Here is a 15,693-nt window from a genome sequence, read left to right on the forward strand (position 1 = left end):
ATTTTGAGTCCAAGCTGTGGCAGCTTGTTAATATGACAGATCATTTTATCTATCTTTAACAGCTCTGTTCAATCAGGCCACTTTGGATCATAAGTGGAGGGCTGTTGTGCTGCAGGACAAATGCCACAGTTACTAGATTTACTCTTCTCATAATCTCTTTATAATTTAATTCTAAATTTGAAGAATTATTACAAACAAATTGACTGATAACCCCTTTAGATATATTAATTTAGTTCAAACAAGACAACCAAAGATACATGTTGTTATTGGTTCATGTTAGTAACTGGTGATAGTCTTTTTCCATGATGAATTAGTTTGTGTTTTCACTTATTTTTATTTCAAATGAAATCTCTACAAGTGATTCAACATGGTTCCCAGTTAAACAATGAAATCATCCAGACGACTCTGCAGGGCAGACTCGGCAGACATGAGCCAGCAGTCATGTGTGGGGGGAGAGACGATACTGTAGTCAACAGCACTGGCCCTACAAAAGAAATACATGAATATCTTTGATCTTGATCTTTGTGTATAGAGCAATAACAATTAAAGCACTCTCGAACAGCGTTCTCTTCTATACCAACTGAAATGTACCTGGTAACGTCAATCTCCTGATCTTTGCTCTTAAGTCTTGTTGTGGGACTTTGTTGCACCTCCTCATAAACTGCTGGCTTTAGAGCTGGACACACAGAGGACAAACAATGGAGCAATGGCACTGAAGAGTATGCACTTAAAGAGACAATACACAAAATATGTGCCTCTTTTTATTCATTATTTCCATCACAACCAGCTGGGTGCAGTAACTGATTCAATATAATAAAAAAAAAACTTTACTTGAATTGTCTGATACATTAAATGTATATTGACCTGATATACAAACATAAAATAAAATCCAGCCTTTTCACTCACCTAAAATTCCTGAAACGTTGTTGTCCAATGGCTTCTGTCTCAAAACTGGCCAGAGGAATTCTTTGCCATCCTTCTCATGAATTAAGATGACCATGCGTGTGTCTCCAGCTGCAACGTCTATTTCCTTGTCCCGTCTAATCACTGTCAAACTAGAAAAATATGCACCACGTTTACATTTTGTTTTGGAGTTTTTTTAAAGGCCTTGCATTAAATAATTGGTTATTTCGCTTTTCTGGGCTGATTTCAACCTAGCTTAGCACAAAGTGCCTAACTATTTCTTGGTCAAGACCATTACAATGCAAAGTCACCTTCCAGCAGTGATGACATCCGGATAATGTCCAGTGTGGCGTGTCAGTGTCTGTCCCTCTCGTACAGTGATTTCTTTGGCGTCAACCTCAACATACAGGTCAGCCTTCAATTGAATGACAATCCTTCTGAAGCCTCCCTTCTCGACAAAATCAAGGTCACCGTTCACATACAGCCCTTATACAAAAGAGAACAAATGCAACTCAACACCACATTTATACACAGTACAAGAACATACATCCTTCACTGAAGTATTGAAGTACAAGTAGAACAATGTAAAAAACAACAACTCCATTACAAGTTAGCAGTGATGGTACAAAGAGGAGTATTACTGACCCCTGTTGGGATGATGAAGTAGTTTAAGGTGAACATCTCCAGTGACGTCAAAGCACAGCGGAAGAGACAGATTCTCAGTTTTTAGCAAGAATCTGTGAGAAAGAGGAACTATAGAGAAACAGAGTCACACAGTTAAGTTAAGCACTGTCAGATTATTGTAATTGACTCTTTACACGTACAGACGAGAACATCCTATAGGTAAAGTGCCACTCATCTACAGCACAACACATACTTATATAAACTATAACATGAATTACAAATACTAGATACTCTACCTAAAGTTGCACTGTTTGTCACAAAAGTGGGAAGTATGACTGGGTCATGCCGATGCATATTGGTGTCCGCAATAAGATCTGTAAATACATTTGCACAACACAAGTTTTATACAATAATAATATAAAGCTTGAGAGGAAACAACTAAATACACACATTATTTTAATCTTAAAGTTAACCACATACTTTATTTATGTTGATTTAAATGCATACAAACAACAATTGTAACTATAAATGGAACATGTTATGTTTTTTTTTCTTTCTTCAAATTCAACTATAAGTAATTTCACCAACGGAATTTATTGGAAAGTTTAGGCCGAGGGCCATAGAAGATGTGACTGAAATTCAGATCCAATTGCAGTATCAGATGGATATTTAACGTAATGAAAGCAAAACATATTTGTTAAACAAATATGGTGAATTGTTACTATCTTTCAACAATTCATTGTGTGTGTTAGATGCAAATACAACAGAAAATAATGAATCTATAGGGTTATACAGCCTTGGATGTTTTATAATTAACAAAATTAGAAGGATGGATCAAAACTAGCACAGAAAATAAGTTTACCATCAGAATGATGAATGAAATCAACTGTGTCGAAGGCTAGGTCGTGAATCACTGCTGAAAAATGAACAGTGAAGTAAAAAAATCAAAACTCTGTTATTTTATTTCATCTACATTTTCTGTAAAAAAAATAATGTTAATTTTGCTGCAACTAAAGCTTGTAATGTTTAGAAAGGCAGAGAGGAATTACTTTCTAAAAGCTCTAAATATTATAGATAACACAAGTTACAGAAGTCGTTTATAGTATCCGAGCTTTGCATACATGTTAGATAAGATAAGAGCTACCCTTTTAATGCTACTTATAAGAAGAACCAAATATTTTGCTCATAAGATTATCATTACATGGTTGCACCTCCATCATAAATACAGATGTAGATTAAACATTGCCTTAGTTCAGGAAATTAACAAATATATATATATATATATATATATATATATATATATATATATATATATATATATATATATATATAAAGCAAATACTCCACTAGTAGTCATATGAGAACAGTGCACATGTGTACCTGGTACTGGATCAGGACCAGCCAACCCACTACCTACCAAAAGGATAGAGATGATAACATGAAATTATGATAGAATTATGATGTGTCAATTAGCTTGCACCCTTCACCACCTTCAGTTTTTCTGTTTAATTAGTTTTTTGCATAATGAAACAAAGAATTGTACTGCAAAGAATGCAAAGATTTACTCATGAGAAATGTTTGCTATATGCTTTAGGCTATAGAGTATATGAAATACTATATATTAGTAATTAATCAATAGTGTGTCTCTCAGTACGCTACAGATGTGTATCTATGTGCACACATCTTACCTCGGAAACTAAGTCCTGCTGTTAAAAAAGGAAAAAATGACAATAGAAAATTAGGAAAAACTTGTCAATTTAATTTGAAATAGTCATGATTAGTAAATTAGAGTGTATCTTAAGACGTGGGTACCCCAGGTCTCTTTATCTTGCTGATCCATAAAGGTTTTTCAAACATGAATTGCTTTTGCCCATTTAGATTAATTAAAAAAGCTTTTTAGAAGTAATATATATATATATATGTATATATATATATATATATATATATATATATATATATATATATATATATATATATATATATATATATATATATATTGGCTAGGCATCAATTAGATGCAGCATCTGTTTCTCATGTTGGTTGTGATTCACATTTTTTCATAGCATATTTGGAATGCAAAAGTGTATAAAATAGATTCAATTATTATCTGTTGCGTCAAAATGATGCAGATGTTTATGTATGTCTTACCTCCTCCACCGCCTGCTGTAAAAAAAAAAAGAAAGGTTTTTCAAACATGAATTGCTTTTGCACATTTAGATTAATTAAAAAAGCTTTTTAGAAGTAAATATATATCTTAGGCATCAATTAGATGTATTCCAACTTTGCAAAGATGCAGCATTTGTTTCTCATGTAACTTTAGTGTGAAAGTGTATAAAATAGATGATGTTATTATCTGTTGCGTCAGAACGATGCAGATGTGTATCTATGTCTTACCTCCACAAGCATGCACTGATTTAGTGTGACCTCACTCGTTATTGTGATTGCTGTCTATGGTTTTTCGCACAATGAAAACAAATCATTGTACTGCAAAGATTTACTCATGATGAATGTTTGCTATATGCCTTAGGCTATATAGAGTATATGAAATACGATACATTAGTAATTAATCAATCTTGTATCTCTCAGTACGGTGCAGATGTGTACACCAATGTCTTACCTGGCGAACTATATCTTGCTATTAAAAAGGAAAAAAATGACAACATGAAATTAGGAAAAACATGTCAATTTAATTTGAAATAGTCATGATTAGTAAATTAGAGTGTATCTTAAGACGTGGGTACCCCAGGTCTCTTTATCTTGCTGATCCATAAAGGTTTTTCAAACATGAATTGCTTTTGCCCATTTAGATTAATTAAAAAAGCTTTTTAGAAGTAATATATATATATATATATATATATATATATATATATATATATATATATATATACATATTGGCTAGGCATCAATTAGATGCAGCATCTGTTGGTTGTGATTCACATTTTTTCATAGCATATTTGGAATGCAAAAGTGTATAAAATAGATTCAATTATTATCTGTTGCGTCAAAATGATGCAGATGTTTATGTATGTCTTACCTCCTCCACCGCCTGCTGTAAAAAAAAAAAGAAAGAAGATAGCATAACATTACAATACAGTTGTTAATAACTTTTAAATACAAGTTAGCTTGCACCCTCTTTCACCCTCAGTTTATAACACATCAGGAGATCAGGATTCCCTCCCTCCCACAAGAGTCTGTGTGACATGGCTGGGTCATGGATCGCCCTGCTAAGGATCAAGGATGACCCTGATGATGTCAGTTATAACCGCTTTATTTATGACAGGATGGACCTCCACACGCCTGAAGCAACACAGCAACACACTGGAATAACACTAGGAAATGGGGATTTTGTCAATGTAATTATTTACCATCTGTGCAGATATGTATCCATACAGACACATATAAATAAGCATGCACTGATTTAGTGGGACCTCACTCGTTATTGTGACTGCTGTCTATAGATTTTCGCACAATGAAAACAAATCATTGTACTGCAAAGAATGCAAAGATTTACTCATGATAAATGTTTGCTATATGCCTTAGGCTATATAGAGTATATGAAATACGATACATTAGTAATTAATCAATCTTGTAACTCTCAGTATGGTGCAGATGTGTACACCCATGTCTTACCTGATGAACCAAATCTTGCTATTAAAAAGGAAAAAATGACAACATGAAATTAGGAAAAACATGTCAATTTAATTTGAAATAGTCATGATTAGTAAATTAGAGTGTATTTTAAGACGTGGGTACCCCATGCCTCTTTATCTTGCTGATCCATAAAGGTTTTTCAAACATGAATTGCTTTTGCCCATTTAGATTAATTAAAAAAGCCTTTTAGAAATTACATATATATATATATATATATATATATATATATATATATATATATATATATATATATATATATATATATATATATATATATATATATATATATATATATTAGCTAGGCATCAATTAGATGTATTACAACTTTGCAAAGATGCAGCATCTGTTTCTCATGTAACTTTTTGGTTGTGATTCACATTTTTTCATAGCATATTTGGAGTGCAAAAGTGTATAACATAGATTATACTATTATCTGTTGCGTCCAAATGATGCAGATGTGTATCTATGTCTTACCTCCTCCACTGCCTGCTGTAAAAAAAAAAAGAAGATAGCATAACATTACAATACAGTTGTTAATAACTTTGAAATACAAATTAACTTGCACCCTCTGACACCCTCAGTTTATAACACATCAGGAGATCAGGATTCCCTCCCTCCCACATGGGTCTGTGTGACATGGCTGGGCCATGGATCGCCCTGCTAAGGATCAAGGATGACACTGATGATGTCAGTTATAACCACTTTATTTATGACAGGTCTCTTTATCTTGCTGATCCATAAAGGTTTTTCAAACATGAATTGCTTTTGCACATTTAGATTAATTAAAAAAGCTTTTTAGAAGTGAATATATATCTTAGGCATCAATTAGATGTATTCCAACTTTGCAAAGATGCAGCATTTGTTTCTCATGTAACTTTAGTGTGAAAGTGTATAAAATAGATGATGTTATTATCTGTTGCGTCAGAACGATGCAGATGTGTATCTATGTCTTACTTCCACAAGCATGCACTGATTTAGTGTGACCTCACTCGTTATTGTGATTGCTGTCTATAGTTTTTCGCATAATGAAAACAAATCATTGTACTGCAAAGATTTACTCATGATAAATGTTTGCTATATGCCTTAGGCTATATAGAGTATATGAAATACGATACATTAGTAATTAATCAATCTTGTATCTCTCAGTACGGTGCAGATGTGTACACCAATGTCTTACCTGGCGAACTATATCTTGCTATTAAAAAGGAAAAAAATGACAACATGAAATTAGGAAAAACATGTCAATTTAATTTGAAATAGTCATGATTAGTAAACTAGAGTGTATCTTAAGACGTGGGTACCCCAGGTCTCTTTATCTTGCTGATCCATAAAGGTTTTTCAAACATGAATTGCTTTTGCCCATTTAGATTAATTAAAAAAGCTTTTTAGAAGTAATATATATATATATATATATATATATATATATATATATATATATATATATATATATATATTGGCTAGGCATCAATTAGATGCAGCATCTGTTTCTCATGTTGGTTGTGATTCACATTTTTTCATAGCATATTTGGAATGCAAAAGTGTATAAAATAGATTCAATTATTATCTTGTTTAAGATGTTTATGTATGTCTTACCTCCTCCACCGCCTGCTGTAAAAAAAGAAAGAAGATAGCATAACATTACAATACAGTTGTTAATAACTTTTAAATACAAGTTAGCTTGCACCCTCTTACACCCTCAGTTTATAACACATCAGGAGATCAGGATTCCCTCCCTCCCACAAGAGTCTGTGTGACATGGCTGGGCCATGGATCGCCCTGCTAAGGATCAAGGATGACACTGATGATGTCAGTTATAGCCGCTTTGTTCATGGACCTTCACACGCCTGAAGCAACAAATTAAATTTGCTGAGAGTTATCAGTTTCAAGCGGTCGAGTGTGGCCAGATCGTGACATTGTCACGAGTTGGTGAAGTGTTGCTCAAGTGGTCGTGGTAGTTATTTTGTAATTCAGGGTTAACTGTTAGACAAGAGCAACCCTTTTGATGCTACTGCTAAGAGGAACTAAATATTGTGCTCATTGAATCTTCATTACATGGTTGCACCTTTGTCATAAATACAGATGTAGAATAAACATTGCCTTAGTTTCCACAAACTCTGGGTTTCCCTCCGCAAATGTGAACAAATCTCTAGTAAATATGACTCCACTAGTAGTCATATGAGAACAGTGCACATGTGTACCATGGTACTTGAGCAAAAGCAGAAAAAGCAATACCTACCAAAAGGAAAGGGATGATAACATGAAATTATGATAGAATTATGATATGTCAATTAACTTGCACCCTCCTCCACCTTCAATTTTTCTGTTCAATTAGTTTTTCGCATAATGAAAACAAAGCATTGTAATGCAAAGAATGCAAAGATTTACTCATGAAAAATGTCTATATGCAGTGGTTCTCAACCTTTTTTTACAAATCTCATGTGGAGTGCCTTCACGTAGCCACATTTGAGAACCAAGTTCAGGCTATGAGTATATGAAATACGATACATTAGTAATTAATCAATAGTGTATCTCTCAGTACGCTGCAGATGTGTACCTATGTACCCATGTCTTACCTGGCAAACCATATCCTGCTGTTAAAAAGGAAAAAATGACAACATAAAATTAGGATAAATGTGTCAATTTAATTTGAAATAGTCATGATTAGTAAATTAGGTTGCACACTCTGGAGTGTATCTTAAGACGTGGGTACCCCAGGTCTCTATCTTGCTGATCCATAAAGGTTTTTCAAACATGAATTGCTTTTGCACATTTAGTGCAAAACATTCATTAAAAAAGCTTTTTAGAAGTAAGTATATATTTTTGGGTAGGCATCAATTAGATGTATTACAACTTTGGAAAGCAGCATATTTTTCTCATGTAACTTTTTGGATTGGGATTCACATTTTTTCAATGCACATTTGGAGTGCAAAGTAATTATGTCGTTAAATAGCACTGGCATTTTTTTGACAGAACGGAACACAATGAAAGCGGCTTCCTTTGAAAATAATTATGACATAATCTGGCAACTTGTAGCAACATTTGAGCTATCTACTTTAATTGGGAAAGAGTTGACAACAAGCGTTCATTTTCCTGGGAGATTGTACCCAGTGGCAGACAGATAGAGTGCAAACAAGACTTACAGGGAACCAATATGCATGCTGACAGTGTCAATGTTCTGTTCTACGACACTTAAAGCATAAATTAAAGCATTTACGCAACATATACATAACCAGATATTTCTTGTCAGTTATTTTTTATATAATGTAATGTTCTGCTAGGAATGGTAAGATTTACTTTTGAGTATGCTATAAAATACATTATATTGTTAAGAAATTAATAATATATCCATCATGTCAGAGTGGAGCAGATTTGTAAATACGCTTGCACCCTTTCAAATGTGTCTTCTTATCCACAAAAAATCTTTTGCAAAAAGCATCACAATATGAATTGCTTTTGTACATTTATTTAATATAATGATTTCATAAATGTTTGTGGTGTAAATTGATATTTTGGCTAGGCATCAATTAGTTGTATTAACCTTTTGCAAAGATGCAGCATCTGTTACTCAACTTTTTGGTTGTGATTCAGTTTTTCTGATGCATATTTAGTGTAAAAGTGAATTAATCAAAAGTATATCTGTCATGTCAGGTTGGTGCAGATTGTTATGTGTGTTATGTCTTACTTGGCATACCAGGATGTGCAGCTAAAAAGGAAAAAGAGGAGAACTTACAGTTACAATTTACTTGGGCTATATAAATAAAATACAGTATGTTTTGTTCTTAATTAATCAATAGTGTATATTTCATGTCTTACCTGCAGGCATTTGAAAACGTGCTGTTAAAAAGAGATGATGATAAAAATCTACATTTATTTGTCGATTTACTTTAAAATAATTATGCTGTTCACAAATTGGCTTGTATTGCTGCAAAATTGTATGGAATTGTGAATTAATCAACTGTATTTCAAATTCCACACACAAACTTAAAATTGTATTTATATATTTTAAGTGTCACCCACAATCTGTAGTCAAGGAATACAGTTTTTTTTTATAAATGCAACAACCGTATTCATACTTTGTGATTACACAACCTGTCATCAAATCATACAGATGTGTCACTACTTTGTTTTATTCACATTTGTGTTGCTTACGTGTTAAATGACCTCTCTGAATAGAGACCGATTGCCTACTGAATGCCTGGCGCTCCATGCCTGGTGCTCCACCTTCCTTGGGTTTATGGAGCACATCTGAGCTCTCCCCCTGAGGCTTGGTGACCACCATTGATGTGAGAGGGGTTACAAAGCTGTACTTCAGCGACAGCTCCAAGGCCTGTTTCTTCACATCCTCTTTCTCAGATCCAGTTAACACCAGCCTGTATCACAAACGATGTGCATGTGCTTTAAACATGATAGTTGACTTGACAAGACAGTATGATGAAGTTACTCAACAGCTAACGTTATCTTTTGATAGTACTACTATTATTGTCAGTTGCTGTCCGGTTACTCCTGTCAAGTGTTCAATTGGCAATAAATTAAAGCTGAAATAATTGTGAACGCTAATTTGAGCTATCTATGGCTGAGGGACAGTCATAATTTCTGCTCGGTCCACAGTTGTCAACTTACTTAAGAAATTAATTGTCAACAACTTTGATAATTAATTAAATCCTTTAAGATCCTTTAACTGTTTGTCAGTAGAAACAAGCAATTTAAAGACATCACCTTAACGTCACAAACTACCTCTGCAGTAGTTCTAGTGTGTAAGATGCATTTTGCCATGATGACACACACACAGACGCATAAGGTGAAAACAATATAAGCCTCACACTGTTGCGACTGGTAGCAAAGAGAAAAGATGTCACACTCACTCTTTCTCTAGAAGCTGTTTGACTGTGAGGTAGGCCCAAACTCTCTGGATGTGGCTGTCAGACACGGTCCCATCGGACTCCACGGTAGCATTTGTCTCAGAAAATGTCACCCTTCTGTTGCGCTGTCATAGTCCAAATAAAATAATTTATTCATACACAGGGCTTTCACAAAATATTACAGCTGGTTGTGCAGGGAGGAGCAAGCCTTACTGAAATGGCGACAACTTGTGGAGTGAAGGTTTCAATGTCATTGTCGGTGATTTGGCCGGCCACCACAATCTCAGAGCCGTTATAATATTGGCTGAAGTTAGTCTGGGTTAGATTGTTCCCACCATTATAGATCATTGTCACATCTGTCAACAGAGGAGTGGCCACCTCTTCATAGAAACCCTATTGACACACATTATGGACACTGTATGAATGTTTATCTCTCCACAGACAACCATGATCAATTGTATCTTTGACAATGTAGCAAAACACATGGTAAACAGTATTTATAATGGAAGTAAGTCATTTCAAATACTTTCAGCTGTAAATCCGCGTCAGAGTCTTCATAAATCCGTCGTGCTACACCATTGTTCTGCAGGGACATCGTCTCAAGGAACTCAAAATTGACATCAAAACCAAAACCAAGGCAGTAGAGTGGGAATTTATCCGCGATAGCCCCTCTGACATTTGAATGTATGAGTTTGAGATTTGTCACCCCTGCAACGACACAAGATGTATACGCACAGGCATGAGTGTGTGTGTTTGAGAGAGTAAATTAGTAATAATAATAATCATTTGTTGGTCAACATTATTAATGATAATTAACCCCACACATGATGAAAAATTAAAAAAATGTAAAATGCAGTCGACGTTAACTAGCTCACATATTATCTGAACCATTTATGTTATAGCAATGACATTTACCAGCTTCTAAATGTAGATGTTTAGCCAGTTATGTTTAACTTTTTTTTTATTAGCTAGCAGGCTAATACGTCAGCAAATGTTAGCTTTCTAGCTAACATTATATTATGTTGGGACCTCGCTCGGTGTCCGCTTCTGCCTCTTAAGCCTTGGTTGTAATGCGGTCGCACGGACATGAGCTGACATGAAACGGGTTCACACTGCTCTTCTCGCTGAAAACGGACTCTGAAAGCTCCTCAAAGTTATCAATTTCCATCATAGTTAGAAAATGTTGGATGGCCACAAACAGTCAATCTGCTCGTGTCGACACTCACGACCCTCACTGATGCATCGAGCATAAATAACGTTTTCATCGCAAACCATCTCTGACGTCTGTTTCTTTTTTTCAGGTAGTCTATAAAATAAAATATTTGGGTCTAAGTTTGTGTTGTCACATCCCACTGCACAGCGTACAGAAGGCATGTGCAAGTTGTCTTGAACCTGGAACCCAATCGGGCTGCTGCCAACAGGGAATTAATGTTTGACGCGTTTCTGATGTTAACTGCAAGGCGTGTAGTGTCGTTGGTTCCTCATATTCCTTTTTATAAGAGTGCTGGTGTGTGTGTGTGTGTGTGTGTGTGTGTGTGTGTGTGTGTGTGTGTTTTCATTGTAACCTGAGGTAGGGTCTCCATCGGTGAGAAGTATAAGGATAGACGCTGAACCTTCTCTGGGATGTGCATTCAGCATACGTGCTCCCTCCAATACTGCTTTGTTAATGTCAGTGGCTGAAATGAAATGAAAACGTGTCATTACCACCGTTCAGCTTTCCAATGCTCCCATCCCTTCATAAAATATTTATTTAAAACCTCACCTCCTCTTTCTTGAATATTGCTTGCAAATTTCTTGGCACTCTCCAAATTGCCCTCGTTGGCCTGAACAAGTTCTCGTTTCCAGTGAATAATGCTGCTATCAAAAGTGATAAGACCAAAGTGGTCGTCCTCTGTCAGGTCATTCAAGATGTGGAATAATGCTTTCCGGGTCTGGGCAAAAACATAATTTACATGTTAGAACTTTTATTCGATAAAGAAACCATGCAGTTTGTTTAACATGATTTTGTTTATTGTTTTAATAAACATACTATACTTAATTAACTGAAATGAATTCAAACTGGAGGCCAGTGATCCATCACAAACTCACACTCACACAATACTTTACCTGTTGTATTTTTTTGCCGTACATTGAGCCACTTTGATCAATAACGAAGACAACATTTTTCGGTATGCTGACAAGACCGGATGGAGCAAAGTGATGAACAAAGTAGCCATCTGATTTCTTGGGGGGAAGAAAGTTTGATTGCTTAGTAAAGAGTGTTAAAAATACAAGAAGATAAAGTAGCTTGAGTATGGTATTTTGTAACATTGCTGATAGACAATTAAAAGTTTCTCTACCTTGATGTCTCCCAATAAGGGGTTCCTGTTGACGTCATAAACAATAACCAGATCTCCATTCATACCCTCCTCTCCACAGCTGTCACAGGTTTTCTGTTGGTCCTCTGTTGGGTAGAAATACACCCACGCCTGGAAACAGGATGAATCAGGTTTTACAGACTCTTGAAAGACGCATGACGATAGAAGTTGATGAACAGGTTTATTGGTATAAAAAGAGGATGCAGCGTGGCATCAAACAAGAAAGTGAAAACTGTTTTGAAAGTGCATATAGATAATATATCAAAATGAATGAATGATACAAAGAGACCTGCACAAGGATGAGCAATATGATATCATGGTGTATGTCCAGTGTCATTATGGCATCATTATGATATAGTTAAACAGTTAAATATGGCTCAGAATAAGATAGAAATTGAGTTATATAATTTTCAGAATCAGAACCATTTATTGCCATTGCCGTTTTCACACACAAGGAATTTGTCATGGCGGGTGGTGTATAACATTAAACAATAAACAGAGTGCAAGAGGGCACTGCATGCTGTACCTGTTTGTCCACTTGTGCTCTGGTGATAGCAGAAGCCACCGCGTTGGTGCTTAGTCCTCCCTTAACCTCCAGGAAATTGATGCCTGCTTTCTCATTAATGTGCACATCAACCTGGCATTAATAATTACATAAAAATAGTTAGAAGCTCAGACCTTGGGAGACGTTTCTACCCCGGCATTGTTTTCCTGAAAAGATGCTAACAGGAGACACACCTTGAAGTCTTTGACAGGCTGCATGGGTCGAGCGTGGATCTGCAGCTCGTACTTGCCAAGCCTGCGTTTCAGCAGCTCCTCATATGTGAGTTCAAAGGTGACCTTTTTGTGAGCAGCGATAGTCACAGAGGTCTTAAATTCCTCCAGGGTCCTTCCTACAGAACTGCAACAGACATGATAATCATTTAATTAAAGCAGTGGTTCCCCATTCTTATGATCCCTCATCACAGGTTATGACCTTAGTGTGGGTGTGAGATGTAGTTCAACTTTGAGTTTTTCTTGACCTGAGACCTGAAGATGTTAATATAGCCAGACAGATAAAAATAAACATTGTTTCTTATTCTTCTCCTTTATCTCGAAGGACAAGGCTCTTTGACAAAGTACACTATTAAAACAACAAGTGCAAGACCTGGTAATAAAAGAATCCATTGATCCATGTACCTGACGAGCCCAGCACTTTGGCCACGGGACACAGCCTCAGTGTACTGCTGCTGAGCTTTCTCTTTGCCTTTCACAGCACCATCGTAGACTTGGCCATCTATAAACCTGAAGAAAGACCAAGTAAACGTTTTTATTTATGGAAACACTCCTGAGTAGCCTATGATTAATCTTCATGGTTTTTAAATGGATAATAAAATGCAAATTTCTGTAAATATAATTTATTGCATTACATACATTCTGAATTTACTGATGAAGGCGTTCTTGGGAATCCGGACTTGAAATTCTATTTCCTTTGACTCGTCCATACGATTTGCCACGCGGCTTGTGATGACAGTGGTTGCGTAACGACTGGTCACTGTTGAGTTGATGTGAAAGCTGTAGATATCCCAGTTGCCCTGAACAAATAACGGAGGAGGCACATTTCACAATAAATTATATTGTTTAGTTTATTGACTGGCTGACCAAAGATCAAATGATGGTGAAGCGTGGGTGGCATCAGTCGAATCTCATTGGCCAATCTGCAGAAACACCCAATTCTTGTTATTTTTCATCCAGTGTTTTGGAGTGGTGCAATTTAATTAAGTACATTTACTCAGTACTGTACTAAAAATGCAAGGTACTTTACTTGCCATTTTCTGCTACTTTATACATCTACTCCACATCTCAGAGGGACATATTGTACGTTTTAACTCTACATTTGCTTTACTTGACTAAAGGTTTTCAAACCCTTCCTGTTCAGTGAAAACCATATTTCTCCAACTTTGAATTTTTTTTTTTTTAATTTTTATTTTAATATTTGTGATGAACTGAAGGATGTAATGTTCGTATATAGTTTGAGAAAAATGCTCCTACTTTTTGAAAACCCTCTTGGATCAGCTGGAAAATGCATCGTCATCAGGCTGAAAACAGGGCTGTTTTTCTGAGAACAGCAATGCTTCAAGCATAATGATCTCATAGAATATGATGAATTGTTGCAGGCTAGTATATAAAGTAGTTAACACTGATGTTTGGATTTCACATGGCACACTCCCAATACTCAACCTTTGCCAAGTCTTAATCCTGTAATGTAATGACTAATAAGGACACTGAATTGCTTACTTTCAACCATTCTCTGCAGTTTTTCCATAACCTAGCCTAAATAGATATATTTCATAAATGAAATGTCCTTACAGCTCTGTCTCTTTGTCTGGTTTTGTGACCTTACCTTGCTTGGTTGTGTAGTGGCCAAAGCCAGCAGCAGCCCAAAAAGGGTGATTTGCACCACAGCTCTCTCCATGATGGATCCCACCAGAGTGCAACTCAGGCAGCTAAAACTGTCTTTTGAACCCAAACAGACAAGGACATCATTGTGTACATAATCTTTTTTTTTTTAAAGGGCAAACTCCTCTTTCTCGTTTAGCTATTTCAACAACCCACTCACTTGCACACCCACACACAGATACACTGTTCTCCTCTACATACTACCAGGAATCAGACGCAGCTAACAGAACATTTTATGACGAAATGAAAACTGAAATTTAGCAGAAAAGTGAGCTTTAGCATTGACGGTCCAGCCTGCCCACTCTGCCAGGTAACACTTAAGATCATCACGCAAACATAGACAAAGTTAATGAAACCAGTCTGGGACTAATATTGTATGGTGTCAAGCATAAACAAATTTATTATTTCTGTCTTCAAGTATGTACAGCTTTTGTGAAATGTACCGATCTGACGAGGTCAGGGATTGGCAGGGAAAACAGGTGATACAGCAGGCAAAAGGAACCATACACCTTGCTTTCATTGCAAGCATTAAATAGATCAAATACAGGATTTACTGTGAAAAGCACAACAGAAATAGCTGCATAGGAGATGTTCTCAGGAAAAAGAAAAACAATCTATATTTCATCATGGAGGAAATTCTGCATCTAAGACAAAATATTCAGTTTAAATTGAAAAGCGGCACTCCACCAATGTTATACATAAAGTCCAGTTTACTTATTATGACTTCCACTGTTGTATAATGTGGTTCTCAAAATTTGAAAAATAATGATGGCGTCAAAGATGATATTGACTTGCATTATGTGAAATGTAGGTTACAACATTGCTTGACCCATAGTCTGTCTGGATTATTACACCAAACC

The 15,693-nt window shown here is 35.7% G+C and overlaps 1 protein-coding gene across 1 annotated transcript; it reads right to left on the bottom strand.

Annotated features, from left to right (window-relative positions):
- Positions 1–370: 370 nt before the first annotated feature.
- Positions 371–14,849, bottom strand: LOC306736672 (inter-alpha-trypsin inhibitor heavy chain H3-like; the record flags this gene model as incomplete). Its single annotated transcript, XM_079218322.1, has 19 exons — positions 371–484; positions 592–676; positions 907–1,055; positions 1,215–1,389; positions 1,549–1,656; positions 8,861–8,881; positions 9,367–9,548; positions 10,041–10,162; positions 10,251–10,430; positions 10,564–10,745; positions 11,603–11,713; positions 11,800–11,968; positions 12,144–12,260; positions 12,377–12,505; positions 12,921–13,031; positions 13,133–13,295; positions 13,574–13,678; positions 13,808–13,968; positions 14,778–14,849. 19 exons carry the CDS (start codon positions 14,847–14,849, stop codon positions 379–381), a joined length of 2,448 nt encoding a protein of 815 aa, XP_079074448.1. The 3' UTR covers positions 371–378.
- Between the last annotated feature and the right edge of the window lie 844 nt (positions 14,850–15,693).

Source organism: Taurulus bubalis (genome assembly GCF_910589615.1).
Source record: "Taurulus bubalis genome assembly, chromosome: 5".
In the NCBI taxonomy this organism is placed as follows: domain Eukaryota; kingdom Metazoa; phylum Chordata; class Actinopteri; order Perciformes; family Cottidae; genus Taurulus; species Taurulus bubalis.